The sequence below is a fragment of the Kwoniella newhampshirensis genome, chromosome 1 (assembly GCF_039105145.1).
Source record: "Kwoniella newhampshirensis strain CBS 13917 chromosome 1, whole genome shotgun sequence".
Lineage (NCBI taxonomy): Eukaryota > Fungi > Basidiomycota > Tremellomycetes > Tremellales > Cryptococcaceae > Kwoniella > Kwoniella newhampshirensis.
In genome coordinates, this window is record NC_089955.1 from 1,708,088 (window position 1) to 1,721,769 (window position 13,682).

Genomic DNA, 13,682 nt, shown 5'->3' on the forward strand with positions numbered 1-13,682 from the left:
GACCTGAGCTCAGTGGCATAGAAGCCCAATCGATCCTCCCGAGGCTTAGAAGAGCAAGTCGCCCAAGCCAGCAGCCTCCATGCCGGAGTTCTCCTTGACACCGAGCTCGAAGTCTGTTGAATGGATTACGTCAGCTTCATCGATTCAAGTAGTATAATTCACACTCACATCCGTAGATGATGGTAGTGGCCATCAGGATACCAGTACCGCTTCCGAGAGCGCCCATCATATCCGCAACGACGGAGAGCAAACCGAGAGTAGCACCACCGAAAGCGGCAGCGGTAGGGATGACCCTCTTGAGCTCCTTGTAGATAGAAGCTTCTCGGTGACCGGCAAGAGTCATATTTTGGTCCTTGAGTTGCTTGGCGACGTCTCGGGGTCCGGAGCCGGAAACCTCGATCCAGGTCTTAGAGAAGATGGCACAAGCAGTGACGATGAAGGTAATGTAGACGACGGTGTGGAAGGGGTCCTGAATCGCCTTGGTCAGGGAGTGAGGAGCTGACATGTAGTAAGCGATACCGGAAACGGCGCCGAGTTGAGAAGGGACTTCCTCCATGGGCTGCGAAGGTAAAAGATAAGTGACTGTATAAGTTGATGATGGCGAGGCGACTCACCTCCCATACACCCAAAAGACGGACAAGGAAGTTGTCGGGGAACCTGGAGGCGAGCATCTGACTGATAAGGAACACGTTGCTGGTCAAAGCACTCTCGAGCATGATGGGCATGTTGGAAGTGTAGAACAGCTTGACGGGGTAAGAGCCTCGCTGGCCTCTCATCTTGGTGTGCTTGATAGGAATCTCGATCCTGAAGCCTTGAAGGTAAATGACCAAAGCGAAGACGGCAATGGTCGCAAGGAGGTTCATGATGTTTGGCAACCTTTCACGGTAGAAGGCCTCCTTGAGAGCTCGAGTCTTGTCATTCCAGGTGAAGAGCAAGTGGAAGAGAGCGATGATGGCACCCTCGAACTCGGGTCCTCGACCGGTGTTGACGGTGTTGGGCGAGAAGGCCTTCCAGATGATCGACTCGCAGATGTTAGTGGCAATGAAGAGGGAGATACCAGATCCGAGACCGTAACCCTTGGTGAGGAGCTCATCAAGAAGGATGACGATAAGCGAGGCGGAAACGAGCTGAAGGATGAGGAGGAGACAGACACCAGGACCGAGGGACGAGGGAGAACCGTAAAGACCAGTCAGGACGTAGACGGTAGCCTGACCGAGGGCAATGATAAGGGCAAAGACTAAGACACGCATCAGCATTGTGTCGAAAGGGTATAGATCACGCTCACGTTTCTGAGCACCGCCGAAAAGGGCACGATCATCCTTGAGACTGAAATCGACGTCGATCAGTTGAGCACCAGCGAGGAGCTGCATGATCATTCCGGAAGTGACGATCGGGGTGATACCAAGCTCCATGAGGGTACCTCTGTTGGAAGCGAGGATCGCTCGAAGCCAGTACAGAGGATCGGAGGAGTCTGAAGACATGATCCCGTAGAGGGGTACCTGAGAACAGACTAGGAAGATGAGAAGAGTAGTAGCTGTCCAAAGGATTTTGTGGTTGAAGATGACCTGTGGAGCATATGGTGGTCAGTATCGCCCTGCACGCGAATTTGAGGCACGTCGCAGCCCAGTCAGAAAGAGAGTGACAGGACTCACCTTCTTTTCAGGAGCGGTGACCTCTGGAAGGATGGTCATGAAGGGCCGCACGAGCTCGAGGAAACGGACTATCGTTGATACCAGGTAGATCAGCACCCGACAAAGATCGCGTGCTTCTACATGGGAGGTGATGCGATCACTTACAACCCATTTTGACAGAGTTTCCAACTGACGGGAGGAGCCAAGCCGGTGAAGAAGAGAGAGAGGAATATGGAGAGGGGAGAAGAGGCCGATGTGGAAAGAGATGGAAGGTGAAGAGGTGGACAAGGATCAAGTGGTGAAAGTGGTGAATGTGGTGGTGTTTCTACTCCAGGGACGTGGAACCAACCGCATTTGGGATGGTGAAAGGGTACAAGCCAAATTTGATTACGTAAATACGCTTCTGCTCTCCCTCCACTTTTCAAAAGTTGACAGCTCCTTGCTGTGAGCGATACTGACCGCGGTATCTTGTGCTCAGCACTGCATCTGACTTTGAGCAGGTAGACTCCACACGCCTTCATCGAAAGACTCACCTCCATGTCCCCTTCTGAGGATCCTGCTGCGACACCTCGTCCCGAGACGAATCTCGCCGCGAGACCTGAACGATCAGGTCAGGCTCCGATCAAGGCGGAGTGAGTCGTCGTCCAAGCTGACCGACATAGATGGAGAATGCTGATGGGGCGTCTGTTATGCGCAGATACCTTATCAATCAAACCCCAATCGTCGAACTCGCTTCCACCGCTCAATTGAACGATATAGACCCTGACGATGCTGCCGAAGGTCGTACTTCTACCGATGCTCGAGATGCCAAACGTCAGAAATCCAACAAGAAGGAGAAGAAGGGACAGAACAAAGCACGACATTTCCCCGTGATCAGAGAATCGTCTGTACGAATGTGCAGAGCGTGGGAAAACACGGGCGTCTGTGATCGAGGAGGGGGTGACAATTGTCGATTCGCTCATAGCTGGGAAGGATATTTCGAAGTGAAACCTTCCGACGTATCCTATAACCCGGCGGCAGCTTTGAGCAGCGAATCTCCATACGTTGCTGACCCCGAGAGGAGAGCTGGCGGAGAGGATCGAGTGGGCAGCAAGATCGATCTGGCGACGACATGTCCAGTCCTGAAAGATTTGGGTTACTGTCCATTTGGTTGGAGGTGTCGATATCTGGGTGGACATATCAGGAAGGTGGATCACAGCGAAAACCGGACCAGCGAGGCCGGACCATCAACGAGAATGGGAGACTGGGAGGTCTTGCATTTCTCTACCAGTGAGGACGACGATATGTGGAAAAGAAAAGAGACAAATTGGCCTGAAAACGACGTCCTCAATCAATTGAGACGAAGTGCAGTAAGTGTTCCTCTCGGTCTTGTTCTCGCTGCGATGTGTAGAGGACAAACCGGAACATGACCCCTCGCTGCAGTTCGATTTTCCCTTTTCTCGAGCTTATCTTGAGATCGCCGACCCCGGAAAACCATTCACGTTATATCAACCGAAAAGCAAAACTGCCTCGAAACCTAAAAGACCGTTGATTGTCAATGAGGACGAGGAAAGTGCGATGAACGCCATGAATGAACAAGCTGCAAACAATGAGGAGAGCGCCATCAATGTCGAGAAGGTGGAGGAGTCAAAAGGCTATGTACTTGGCGAGAATGAGGCTCTAGACGTGCCCATGAGACCGGAAGAGAAGAAGAGGCTGAACTGGGAAGGTGGCAGATATCTTGCTCCACTCACTACCGTTGGAAATCTCGTGAGCTTGTTTAATTCCTTCCTTTTTGATGGGCCTACAAGCTCACAAACCCCGTGCAGCCCTTCCGACGTCTCTGTGTGGACTATGGAGCGACGATCACCGTGTCTGAAATGGCTTTAGCCCAACCCCTCGTGTTCGGTCAAAACGACGAGTGGGCATTATGTCGACGACATGAGTCGGAGAAGATGTTCGGTATTCAGCTCGCTGGTGGCTATGCGAACAGAATGGTGCCCGCAGCGGAACTGATCAAGAAGACTATCGGTGACGGAGTGGACTTTGTTGATATCAATCTCGTGAGTTGCCCTCCGTCCCACAAGGTGCGTCCACTGATCAAGCTCTATAGGGATGTCCAATCGATCTGGTCTTCAACCAGGGGGCGGGCAGTGCTTGTAAGTCCCACCTGAGCTTTGGCTAGGAGGTATCTCTACTGACAGGAAGGTCTCGAAGTAATGGACTCCCCTGGACGGTTGGGCAAGATTCTCGTCGGAATGAACAGAGCATTGGGAGACAGTGAGTGGCAGTGTAGCATGCGAGATGTGGGACCCTTTGACTAAATCTGCTTGCAGTCCCCTTGACTGTCAAATTCGTGCGTTACAAGCGAAAACATTTTGTAACGAAACACTGCCCACTGACAGCCCCTCCCCATCCAGCGTACCGGTGTTGCAAACGGCAAGCCCAATGCCCACAAACTCATTCCGCGATTTGTATCAGAATGGGGAGCAGGTGCTTTGACTGTGAGCAGTTACGTATGCGATACTGAGCTGGGACCTGACGACTGTATAGTTGCACGGCCGATCACGTCAACAACGATATTCCAAGCTGGCAGACTGGGACTACATCAAGCAATGCGCCACAACCCTCCGAGAGTCTCTGGCTGATGCCAACCTGCCTCCTGTCCCGATCTTCGGTAATGGTGACTGTTTCTCCGCCCAAGGATATTATGAGGAAATGGAGAAGAGCGGTGTCGATGGTGTCATGGTTGCGAGAGGAGCTCTGATCAAACCATGGATCTTTACTGAGATCAAGGAGAGGCGAGAGTGGGACATCCCTGCGACGGAGAGGTTGGAAGGTATCAGAAAGGTGCGTAGGGCGTAGAATACGACAAAATAATGTGATGGTCATTAGGTCAAGATGCTGATGAGAAACCCTTGAACAGTACGCGGAATTTGGCTTATCGCACTGGGGCTCCGACACCCAAGGCATCAACACCACCCGACGATTCCTCTGTGAAGCATTGTCCTTCCAACATCGATATGTGCCCATAGGATTACTCGAACGACTCCCCGCGAAGCTAAATGAACGGCCTCCCGCTTACAGAGGCAGAAGCGAGCTTGAGACGCTGCTGAGTAGTCCGTTCAGTGGTGATTGGGTGAAGATATCGGAGATGTTCTTGGGCAAGGTGGATGAGGGGTTCAACTTTGTACCGAAACACAAGAGCAACGCGTATGGAGGCGAGGAGGCGCAGGGGTAGGCATTGGTCATGTCTGTGGTATGCATATGGGTGTGTGTCCTTGTCCTGAGCACCTCGAGAGAGAAGTTTCTTTGTTTGCGGTTGATGCTTTCAGGTGTCCCAGATAGAGTGAATCCGAAGACCGCCCGACGCGTTTGACCGACCCGAATGACCCGCGAGGTGATCGGTCAGATCCGAGGTGATCAGGGAATACGATATGGCGAGATAAAGCGCCATCATGATTAACTGTACATGTAACTTTACAAAAATCAGGATGGTTCAGTCCAAGATCAATCACAAACACACAGTCCGTCCCGTTTCTTCTGTCCCTTTCCACACACACACACACACGCACACTCTCCTGGGGGACATATTCAAAACAAACAAACGGAGCAATGATGACGCCTCATCTCGAAAATCTGGTGATCACCTGTCCTCTCTCGCCCGAGAAACTCGCAGAGGTCAAAACGCATTTCAAGCATGTCCATCATGTCCCACCAGGATCCGGGGTCGTCTCCAAGGAGATTGCGAGAGAGGCAGATGTATGGTTCAGCAATTTTCTCGGAATACCGGATAACCTGGTCTATGAGGACGTGAAGAGGACAAAGGTCGTTCAGTTGACCAGTGGTGAGTCTTTTCGGTAAAGAATGCCGAGAGTGGGCGATGCTCGGACGGGAATGAATGGAGACCTTTTGAGGTGGAGGAGAGTCTCGACGGGCTGTGGCTCCCTGTGTACGGTCTGTGGACCGCACACGGTCGTGATCGACGGAGACCACGACATGGGGCTGTAGAAGGTAGCCACCCAATCGACGCCTCGGCGTAGTGTCTATTCCTGAGACCATGCTCATCCAAACTGAGCTTCAGCACTGACATCCACACCCTTGCGCAGCCGGAGTAAACAAGGCTCTCGAGTCTCCTGCGCTGAAAAGCGAAAAGGCAAGAAAACACATTGCCATCTGCAGTGCTTCTGGTGAGTGGGAAACACATCACAGTCTGTGAGCGAAGGCTGACATCCTCCTTTGATAGGTATTCACGTGCTCAGTATCCCTCAGTGGATCATTGCACAGACCGTCAATCGTGAGTGATGACTGACCTGTGGCATTGATGTTCTGTGACCCTGGACTGACAACGGCTTGGATCAGTGTATCAACATCTCTACTTGCAAGCCTTCAACCTTCGAGTGAGTGTGCTACCAGTTCTTTTCTTGTCGAGAGACCATGATCGGTCGCAGGAGCTGTAGCTGATCGGTCAATCCTTTACAGACAGAGCAAAAATGGATCAAAGAGGTTCCTCAGCTTCCCCAGGGAACCAACGGTCGATCTTTATACGGCAAAACTGCCGGTCTACTTGTAGGTGGCATGTTGCTCAACTCTGACACATCTGATCACCTGTCATCTAACGTGCATCTGATAGGGTTATGGCCACATTGCACGTGAGACCGCTCGACTCCTCAGGGCTTTCAACGTGAACATCATCGCTGCCAACTCCAGCGGTGAGAGAAGCGATGACGATGGGTACATCATCCCCGGTACTGGTGACAAGGATGGTATGTCTTCTCCGAAACGATCCCAGCTCTTACTGCCGGACTACGACACGGTGTACTGACGACCGTTTTTGTTTGCTTTGCAGGATCATTCCCTACGGGGTACTATTCAACTAAAGATGCCGAATCTTTCAACTCATTCTTAAGCCAGACAGATATACTCATTGCGAGTCTGCCTTCGACTCCTCAAACCGCCAATATGCTCAAGGCCGAGCACCTTGGTGAGTGACGCGATCAAAAGAAGCAATTCACACTTCGCATCTTTGGATGTACCGAGGTAGCGAAACTGACGAGGAAGAACTCCATTAGCTTTGCTGAAGGACGGCGCTATCTTCATCAATGTCGGTCGAGGTGATCTTGTCAAGTCTGGTGGGTTTGCACCTTCCCATTGACTATGCGATACGTTTATCAGAGCTGCTGAACTGAGCTGATTCAACTCGTCTCAAACCGGAACAGAGGTCCTCCTGGAGGCTCTCAAGCACAACCTTTCCGGAGCGGCATTGGACGTGACTGATCCCGAACCTCTTCCGGACAATCACCCACTTTACACCCATCCATTGGTGACCATCACTCCGCACACGTCGTCAGGTGTCGAAGGATACTTTGAGGTTGGTGCGGATCTGCTCTTGGCAAATGTGAAGAGGATCAGAGAGGGTGGAAAACCTATCAACAGGATCGATCCTGTCAAGGGATACTAGGGCTGGATCTCAAACATTCAGTATCGGAAAAGCAGAAGAAGAAAAACTCGCGCTAGGGATATCTTGTATCTCCTTCGTGGGAGCGCAAAGTTCAATGTTATAGATACCCTAGAATTGGTAAAATCGGGTATTGCCCAGGATGGGTATGGGAGACGTTCAATGCAATCGAAAGGCAAATCTTCATCTGACATCAGCCTCCCAGCCAAGGGAAAAGTTGCAGCATCATATCAACAGTCAGCGCAGTGAACAGCCCCGATGTCCCTTCGTACACAGCTTCCGCCCAGACAAACGTAGCCAAACACCATCTTTACAGCCATGATGCGTGCATTTTTGAACAGCATGTTCGGATATGATATGAAACGAAACGCATCAACGCCTCTTCTCATCTTATTCGCCTCTCCCACTCTCCCGCACCGGAATACTCTCCTCATCTAATACATTGCTCTTATACTCTCTTCTCTTCCAATCAGATTAGAAACCTCGTCCTCTACCGCCACCTCTTGGTCCACCCCTACCGCCACCACCTCTTCCACCACCTCGGATCGGTCCGCCTCGCGCACCTCTCGCAGCCTTCGCGGCGGCCCCTCCATCCTTTCTCTTCTTCGCACGAGGCGCGTCGTCCACTAACAACGTGTCGAGAGGTAGAGAGTCGGGTAGAATGTAATATCGGACGTTGTTTCCTCGGATAGCGATGGAGTCGAGGGAGAGAGGCGGTTGGGAGGAAGGTTGGGATCGGAGTGTCAGCTTGACAGATTTCAGGTGAGTGTTCATTTGAGGGTCGACGGCTGGTGATTGGAAACGACATTCAAGATTGGTGCGCGATCGGATGGAGTGGTGTGAGCAGAATATGCGAGTGGGAGGTTTCGAGAGACATAAACGAAGATATGAAAAAAAAGAGGAAGACAAAAACAACGTCAGCAGACGTTCCTCTTTTCCTTGATTGCGCATCTACGTCTGAGCCAAGACACTCACAAGTGATCGTTCCATGAATGACAGTCCCGTTCTTGAGCTCGATCGTGACCGTCTCGTTGTTGAGCTTCATCAAGAATCTGCGATGAGGAGAAGGGAGCAAGTCAGCATTCGGTCGATAGACAAGATTCCGTTTGTACACGATCCCAAAGGACCATGGAGGAAAGATGGAGACGACATGTCGCGACCTGACAACACGACACGAGATATCGCCTCGTGCTTCTTTTCCGACGCCTTCCTGCAACGATATCTCCCAAGTCCAGCAGCTCATCACCCATCCCTCCATGGATGTCCTCGCTTCCTTCCTTCCTTCCTTCCCTCCTTCTTCCACGGATACATCAAAAACACCCACCTGACGAGCTTCATTTTGAAAGACGGAGTCGGACGAGTCTCTGCGTGGTTTTTGAGCGTGCCTCGGTGGCCTTTTAGGAAGGGACTGAGAGGGGTGAACGAGGTGTGAGTCGTGTCTGGGTCGAGTAACTATGTTGATAACTCTTGTAACATTCATCCAAGATATCACAAAGGTGAAGACGACAGGTAGCCAGCGAACGAGTGACGGCGTTATTCGGCATTTTGTTCTGGGCGAGCTGCATGTGGCGGATCACTTCTCCACCGTATCTCGCCCACGCGTTAGCTTCCAGATGGTCGCGACTCATTTACTCACTTGAGAACCGGTTCAGACGCTTGCTCGACTCCTTCTCCCAATCACCTATACATCCATTTCAGTTTCTCCTCCTCCTCCTCTCTCTACCTCGCTCCTTCTCTGTCACTCTCGATCCTCCCGCATCATCGCCTCCGCCCGCTCTCGACATCCTGCAACAAGTAATATACCCGAGAATCGATCAATCACTCACAAGCATCAACAGCATCGACTCACATCACCTTTCCACTTCATCGCATCATCCTTCAGCCCGTTGATAGAAGCCAGACTTCATCGCGAGGCACCGATCGTTCTCCTCGCCATTCAAGTCTTCTGAATTTCCACCATAGATCTCCCATCGCATCTGACGAGTCTCATCTGATACGACCTACGTTCCAACATCCATATCAAGTTTACCTTGGATACACTCAGCCTCGCTCAGTACAGCAACACCACATCGCATCTCCTTGATTCAGAGGATTCCATTTGACATTATACATTCCCATCTCAGTCGCCAGCTCTTACCTTCCTTCACTATCACCCCTCACCGTCCATCCAAATTCTGCGGGTGAGCGCTGTATACAACAAACCTTCGTGTCGTATCGAGCGTTTCACAAGCTTGTACCACAATTCGTTGCTCATCGTACTGGTCATTCGATAGACCAACCGTCACCAGACTCCCTGTCATTCCAAGTCCTGACCATCCAGTTTGACTTCGTCTCTCCAATACTTCTGCCAAACCTTTCATCACTCATTACGACTCAATATACTGACCAGCCATGGCAAACTACACGAACGGCTACAACTCCCTTCCACACTCCCATTCCACCACTCCTGATCCTCTCGGTCGAGAATCCGCTCAATCTGGTAGCGGAGCCATCAAAGTTCAACCACTCTTATGTTCGGGCCACACACGACCGGTGACTCACCTTCAGTTCTCCAATCTGTAAGTGGTCACCCTCCACTTCAGCGATCTGCTGGCCTATTCTTGAGCATGAAACTGACATGCTCCGATAGACTCGACGACGGCACATATCTCCTGATCTCAGCTTGTAAAGATGGAAATCCAATGCTTCGGAGCTGGCTCGGAGATTGGATCGGGACTTTCTTAGGTACGACAGCTGATGAATCTCCCTAATTGCAAAGGGCCAGTAGCTGATGTCGTCTTCCACTCCAGGTCACAAGGGCGCGGTATGGTCGTCCAAGATCTCGCTTGACACTTCTCGAGCTGTTACAGGTAGTGCGGATTTCACAGCGTGAGTCACTAAATCCAAATCCCTTTGGTCCGTTTCACCAATCAATAGCGTCTTCCACACTAGCAGCTGGACAAGTGTTCGAGACCAGACTGCTAACGGGATTCGTCACGCAGGAAAATCTGGGATACCAATACCGGCGAAGCTCTTCACACTTTTGCTCATAATCACATTGTCCGATCTGTCGCCCTCAACCCTCAACCGACACCACAATATCTGTTGACCGTGAGTTGCTTGCTCACAATTCCAAATCTTGCATGACTATCAGCATTAATACCTCATCTCGCTAGGGAGGACACGAGAAGAAAATCCGATTATTCGACCTTGGTCGACCTGACGCCGAACCCTTAGTGCTCGGCAGCAATCCGGACGGACTATCTTGTGAAGGGAACGTGCGAAGCTTAGTCTGGGATGAAGGTTCAGGTGGGACCATGGGAGTCAGCGCGGCCGAAGACGGCAAAGTCAGGTGAGTGCAGCTTGCGATACTGAAGCGAGCAAGGGTCATACTGACTTGCTACTAGATGGTGGGACTTGAGAACGTTAAGCCAGACGGCCGCTTTGGACCTCGGCGAGCCTATCACTTCGATGGAGTTGGCTCACGGCGGAGGCACACTGAGCGTCACTGCAGGAAAGAAGGTGCACTTCCTGGACATCTTGAGGTTAGTGGACAAGCAAGTAGTACACTGGCCAGGCACTGATATCTCCGGCTTGTTTGCAGACAACATCCACCCGTTACAGTGGAACTTCCTCATCCACCCACATCCGCCTCACTCCACCCCTTCCTCCGCGACCGATTCGTTGTGGGTTCTACCAATGATCCATGGGTCAGAGTCTACGACCTCGACTCCGGTCAGGAGAAGGAGGTGTACAAGGGACACCACGGCCCAGTTCTCTGTGCATCGTACAGTCCTGATGGAGAGGTGTATGCCAGTGGAAGTGAAGATGGTGAGTACTGGCACTGATATCAAAAGAGTAAACACAGACGGCTGATGTATGTTTGTCGTGTAGGCACTATCCGACTGTGGCAGACCAATCCCGGTAAATCTTATGGCCTATGGCAGACTCAAGATTAGGGCGAGAAAGCAAGGGAGGGCAAGTGCAGTCTGTCGCGAGACGTCAAGATGAGCCTCAAGAGACCGGCAAAGCATAGAAGCGGTTTACGATTATGGTAGATGGATGATTTGTGGCGTGGTTCACGTCTGTCAGGTGGGCGATACAGTAGCATGGGTGTTCGTTCTCATGTAGACAGAACCAGCAGCAGCAGTGGCAGCAATAGCAGCAATAGCAAACATCAATAGTATCGCAAGAAAAATGCATTTTTCACTTTGGCTGAATGGTCGGTGGACTCAATTTCTGTTACTGTGACGTCACTGTATGAACTGGTCACACTCGCGTTTGAGGGGTTGTTATGAAATCTTATCACCATGATTCAATCGCATTTGATTTTGATCATCGTCGCAGGCCCCATGTTGACCACAAATACACGGCGAAGACGCTCACTACACTGACTGAGGCTGTGATTGCAATCTTCATTTGCATCCGAGAGCGAAGATGCCAACCCTCCTATCCCACACGCGATACATACTCACCGCCTTCCGACCACTCACAATCTCAATGGGTCTCTCATTCGTCCTCCCTCTCCGCCAAGTATCCACGACCGCGACCCCCAAGGGCGAAGCGAGATGTTCGAGGTACTTGTACAGAAAGCCGTGGGAAGGAGCTAGATGGGAGAGTCCTTATCCTGTGGTCTTCCTGAGAGTCAAGGGGCTGGGTTTGCAAGAGGAAGGAGAGTGAGTTTGGGTCAGATTGCGGTGCTGTTGCTGTTTCAGCCTTTTCCATCTGGTGTCCTTGTCTGCTGGACACTGATTGACACGCTTCGTACAGATGGTCAGACTGGTCTGGAATGCTCGCTGAAAAGGGCTACACCTCGATCGAGATCGATATCACTTCGGGTCTATCATCATCATCATCATCATCATCACCATCATCGGAACCACAAGCCCTCGAGATATCTTCTTCGTCTCCTTCGTCACCCAAATCCACCTTTCCTGATCCTGATCCCCAACCTGACAATCCTCCCTCGCCCTTCCCATCCATGGTGACTGCTCTGAACTCACAGATCCGACTGATGGCGATCCCTTTCCCACCGATCATCGTCGCCCGAGGAGGAAGCACGTTACTCGCCCAAGCTTACGTGGAAGATCACCCAGCGAGCGGTTTGGTCCTACTTGATCCTCTACCCGACAGGGATCCGCGAGACGGGAGCGGGTTTTCTGTCGCGGATCGGAAGAAAGAGGAAGAAGAGGGATCGAAATGTTGGAAATGGCCCGTGTTCACTTATGAACCTCATTTCCCTCTATTGGTCCTTTCGAGTCAGGACAAGATGATAAAGGCGTCCGTGGACAATCGGTTGATCAGGGAGTTCACGGGTGAAAACCCCAACAAGTCAGGATGGACGTTGGGTAGGAGAGGCAGAGGGAAAGGTGTGGAATTGGCTATTGTCGATGAGGGAGACAACGGTGGATTGACAGATAAGGGGAGGATAGAGGTGGAAAGATGGATGGATAGGTGTGGGTTCTAGTGCACGGAAAATCTGACAATATCTAGCGTTAGTGATAGCGATGATGTAACCAGACAAGATGCACGCTGGATGTATATGCTTGGTGGAGAACGATCTGGCAGCAGGTCGACAGCCAATGCAAGGGGTAACAGCTTGGAAAGCTTCACTATAATGATGAAGGCTTTCATCTGATCGCATCGGGGACCGGAGGTGTAATTGCTCCATCAACGCCATCAAACTGCTACAGACAATACTTCTAATCCATTCTATTGGTCTATATACATTGCTATGTCATCCCCTGGATCCCGTCATCTAACCCGGCTCCCATGCCCTCGCACCTCACCATCCTCCAATCCTCCCACCTTCATCAAACCAAGCATCTTCGAAGCCATCAAACACCGCACCTTCCACCTCATCCACATTCACCGTCTCCACCCACAATTCATCTTTCACCTCTAAAGGGGCATTGTCGTGCCAATCTAGGTCCAGGCACATTCCCCTCCCGCCGCCAGTATAGACAAATGAGTGAGCATAGTTGAGAGATGGGTTGGATGAGTAGTCGTCTGACATGCGTCGCTGTGCGAATGAAGCCGGGATGCGAGAAGATGGCGGAGTCACATGATAACATTGGTAGACGGGGAGAGCGAGGAGAAAGCGAAGCACAGGAAATCATTGTCAGTCGTTCAATTCCACTCATTCGATGTTCGCGCACTCACGATCTGCTTGAATAGACTTCCTTTGCCCAGTCCACTCCCTCCAAGGTGCTTGAGCAGATTGCTGCCGGGCAAAGTATGTCAGCAAAGCGCGTATACGAAAGCCACGCAGCTTGTCACAGTCGACTCACGAATGCACAAACAACGGTGGTGGTCTCGAGAACCCAGTCGGAGTTACGAGGTCGTATTGCAATACGGAACTTGACGACAAAGGCGATCAGCTTCCCACTCACAGCCACGCAACGAACAGCTGAGCTCGATTCAGCAAAAAGCTAAACTCACTGTCCACAGAATCTCCCGTTATCAAACCCATTCGCAATGCCCAACGCGCTCATCCACCTTGGACTGACCCCAAACTCCAATCCTAAAGCCCTGAAAGCCCATCTGAACGTATCCTTGTCCCCGCCACACATATGGAACCAGAAGTCCCTATCTCTCATCATCCCCGCTGCCAGTATCAGCGCGGCATAGTTCAA

The 13,682-nt window shown here is 51.4% G+C and overlaps 7 protein-coding genes across 7 annotated transcripts; 4 read left to right on the forward strand and 3 right to left on the reverse strand.

Moving 5' to 3' along the window:
* Nucleotides 1–45: 45 nt before the first annotated feature.
* Nucleotides 46–1,803, reverse strand: IAR55_000611 (protein transporter SEC61 subunit alpha; the record flags this gene model as incomplete). Its single annotated transcript, XM_066943745.1, has 6 exons — nucleotides 46–113; nucleotides 169–559; nucleotides 615–1,237; nucleotides 1,286–1,565; nucleotides 1,653–1,720; nucleotides 1,797–1,803. 6 exons carry the CDS (start codon nucleotides 1,801–1,803, stop codon nucleotides 46–48), a joined length of 1,437 nt encoding a protein of 478 aa, XP_066806287.1.
* A 365-nt stretch (nucleotides 1,804–2,168) lies between these two features.
* On the forward strand, nucleotides 2,169–4,851 carry IAR55_000612 (tRNA-dihydrouridine(47) synthase [NAD(P)(+)]; the record flags this gene model as incomplete). The annotated part of the gene is made up of 10 exons (XM_066943746.1): nucleotides 2,169–2,263; nucleotides 2,329–2,980; nucleotides 3,054–3,380; nucleotides 3,440–3,673; nucleotides 3,724–3,769; nucleotides 3,828–3,890; nucleotides 3,947–3,966; nucleotides 4,031–4,114; nucleotides 4,164–4,460; nucleotides 4,537–4,851. The coding sequence occupies 10 exons, from the start codon at nucleotides 2,169–2,171 to the stop codon at nucleotides 4,849–4,851; spliced, it is 2,133 nt and encodes a 710-aa protein (XP_066806288.1).
* A 377-nt stretch (nucleotides 4,852–5,228) lies between these two features.
* Nucleotides 5,229–7,071, forward strand: IAR55_000613 (uncharacterized protein; the record flags this gene model as incomplete). Its single annotated transcript, XM_066943747.1, has 9 exons — nucleotides 5,229–5,457; nucleotides 5,720–5,800; nucleotides 5,857–5,907; nucleotides 5,973–6,010; nucleotides 6,093–6,179; nucleotides 6,244–6,376; nucleotides 6,460–6,594; nucleotides 6,683–6,742; nucleotides 6,830–7,071. The coding sequence occupies 9 exons, from the start codon at nucleotides 5,229–5,231 to the stop codon at nucleotides 7,069–7,071; spliced, it is 1,056 nt and encodes a 351-aa protein (XP_066806289.1).
* A 471-nt stretch (nucleotides 7,072–7,542) lies between these two features.
* IAR55_000614 (uncharacterized protein) lies at nucleotides 7,543–8,113 on the reverse strand (the record flags this gene model as incomplete). The annotated part of the gene is made up of 2 exons (XM_066943748.1): nucleotides 7,543–7,856; nucleotides 8,044–8,113. The coding sequence occupies 2 exons, from the start codon at nucleotides 8,111–8,113 to the stop codon at nucleotides 7,543–7,545; spliced, it is 384 nt and encodes a 127-aa protein (XP_066806290.1).
* Nucleotides 8,114–9,459: 1,346 nt separating this feature from the next.
* Nucleotides 9,460–11,006, forward strand: IAR55_000615 (uncharacterized protein; the record flags this gene model as incomplete). The annotated part of the gene is made up of 8 exons (XM_066943749.1): nucleotides 9,460–9,626; nucleotides 9,698–9,792; nucleotides 9,858–9,936; nucleotides 10,050–10,158; nucleotides 10,224–10,399; nucleotides 10,455–10,592; nucleotides 10,652–10,878; nucleotides 10,942–11,006. 8 exons carry the CDS (start codon nucleotides 9,460–9,462, stop codon nucleotides 11,004–11,006), a joined length of 1,056 nt encoding a protein of 351 aa, XP_066806291.1.
* A 478-nt stretch (nucleotides 11,007–11,484) lies between these two features.
* On the forward strand, nucleotides 11,485–12,514 carry IAR55_000616 (uncharacterized protein; the record flags this gene model as incomplete). Its single annotated transcript, XM_066943750.1, has 2 exons — nucleotides 11,485–11,723; nucleotides 11,818–12,514. 2 exons carry the CDS (start codon nucleotides 11,485–11,487, stop codon nucleotides 12,512–12,514), a joined length of 936 nt encoding a protein of 311 aa, XP_066806292.1.
* Nucleotides 12,515–12,832: 318 nt separating this feature from the next.
* Nucleotides 12,833–13,619, reverse strand: IAR55_000617 (uncharacterized protein; the record flags this gene model as incomplete). The annotated part of the gene is made up of 4 exons (XM_066943751.1): nucleotides 12,833–13,069; nucleotides 13,210–13,270; nucleotides 13,338–13,406; nucleotides 13,489–13,619. 4 exons carry the CDS (start codon nucleotides 13,617–13,619, stop codon nucleotides 12,833–12,835), a joined length of 498 nt encoding a protein of 165 aa, XP_066806293.1.
* Between the last annotated feature and the right edge of the window lie 63 nt (nucleotides 13,620–13,682).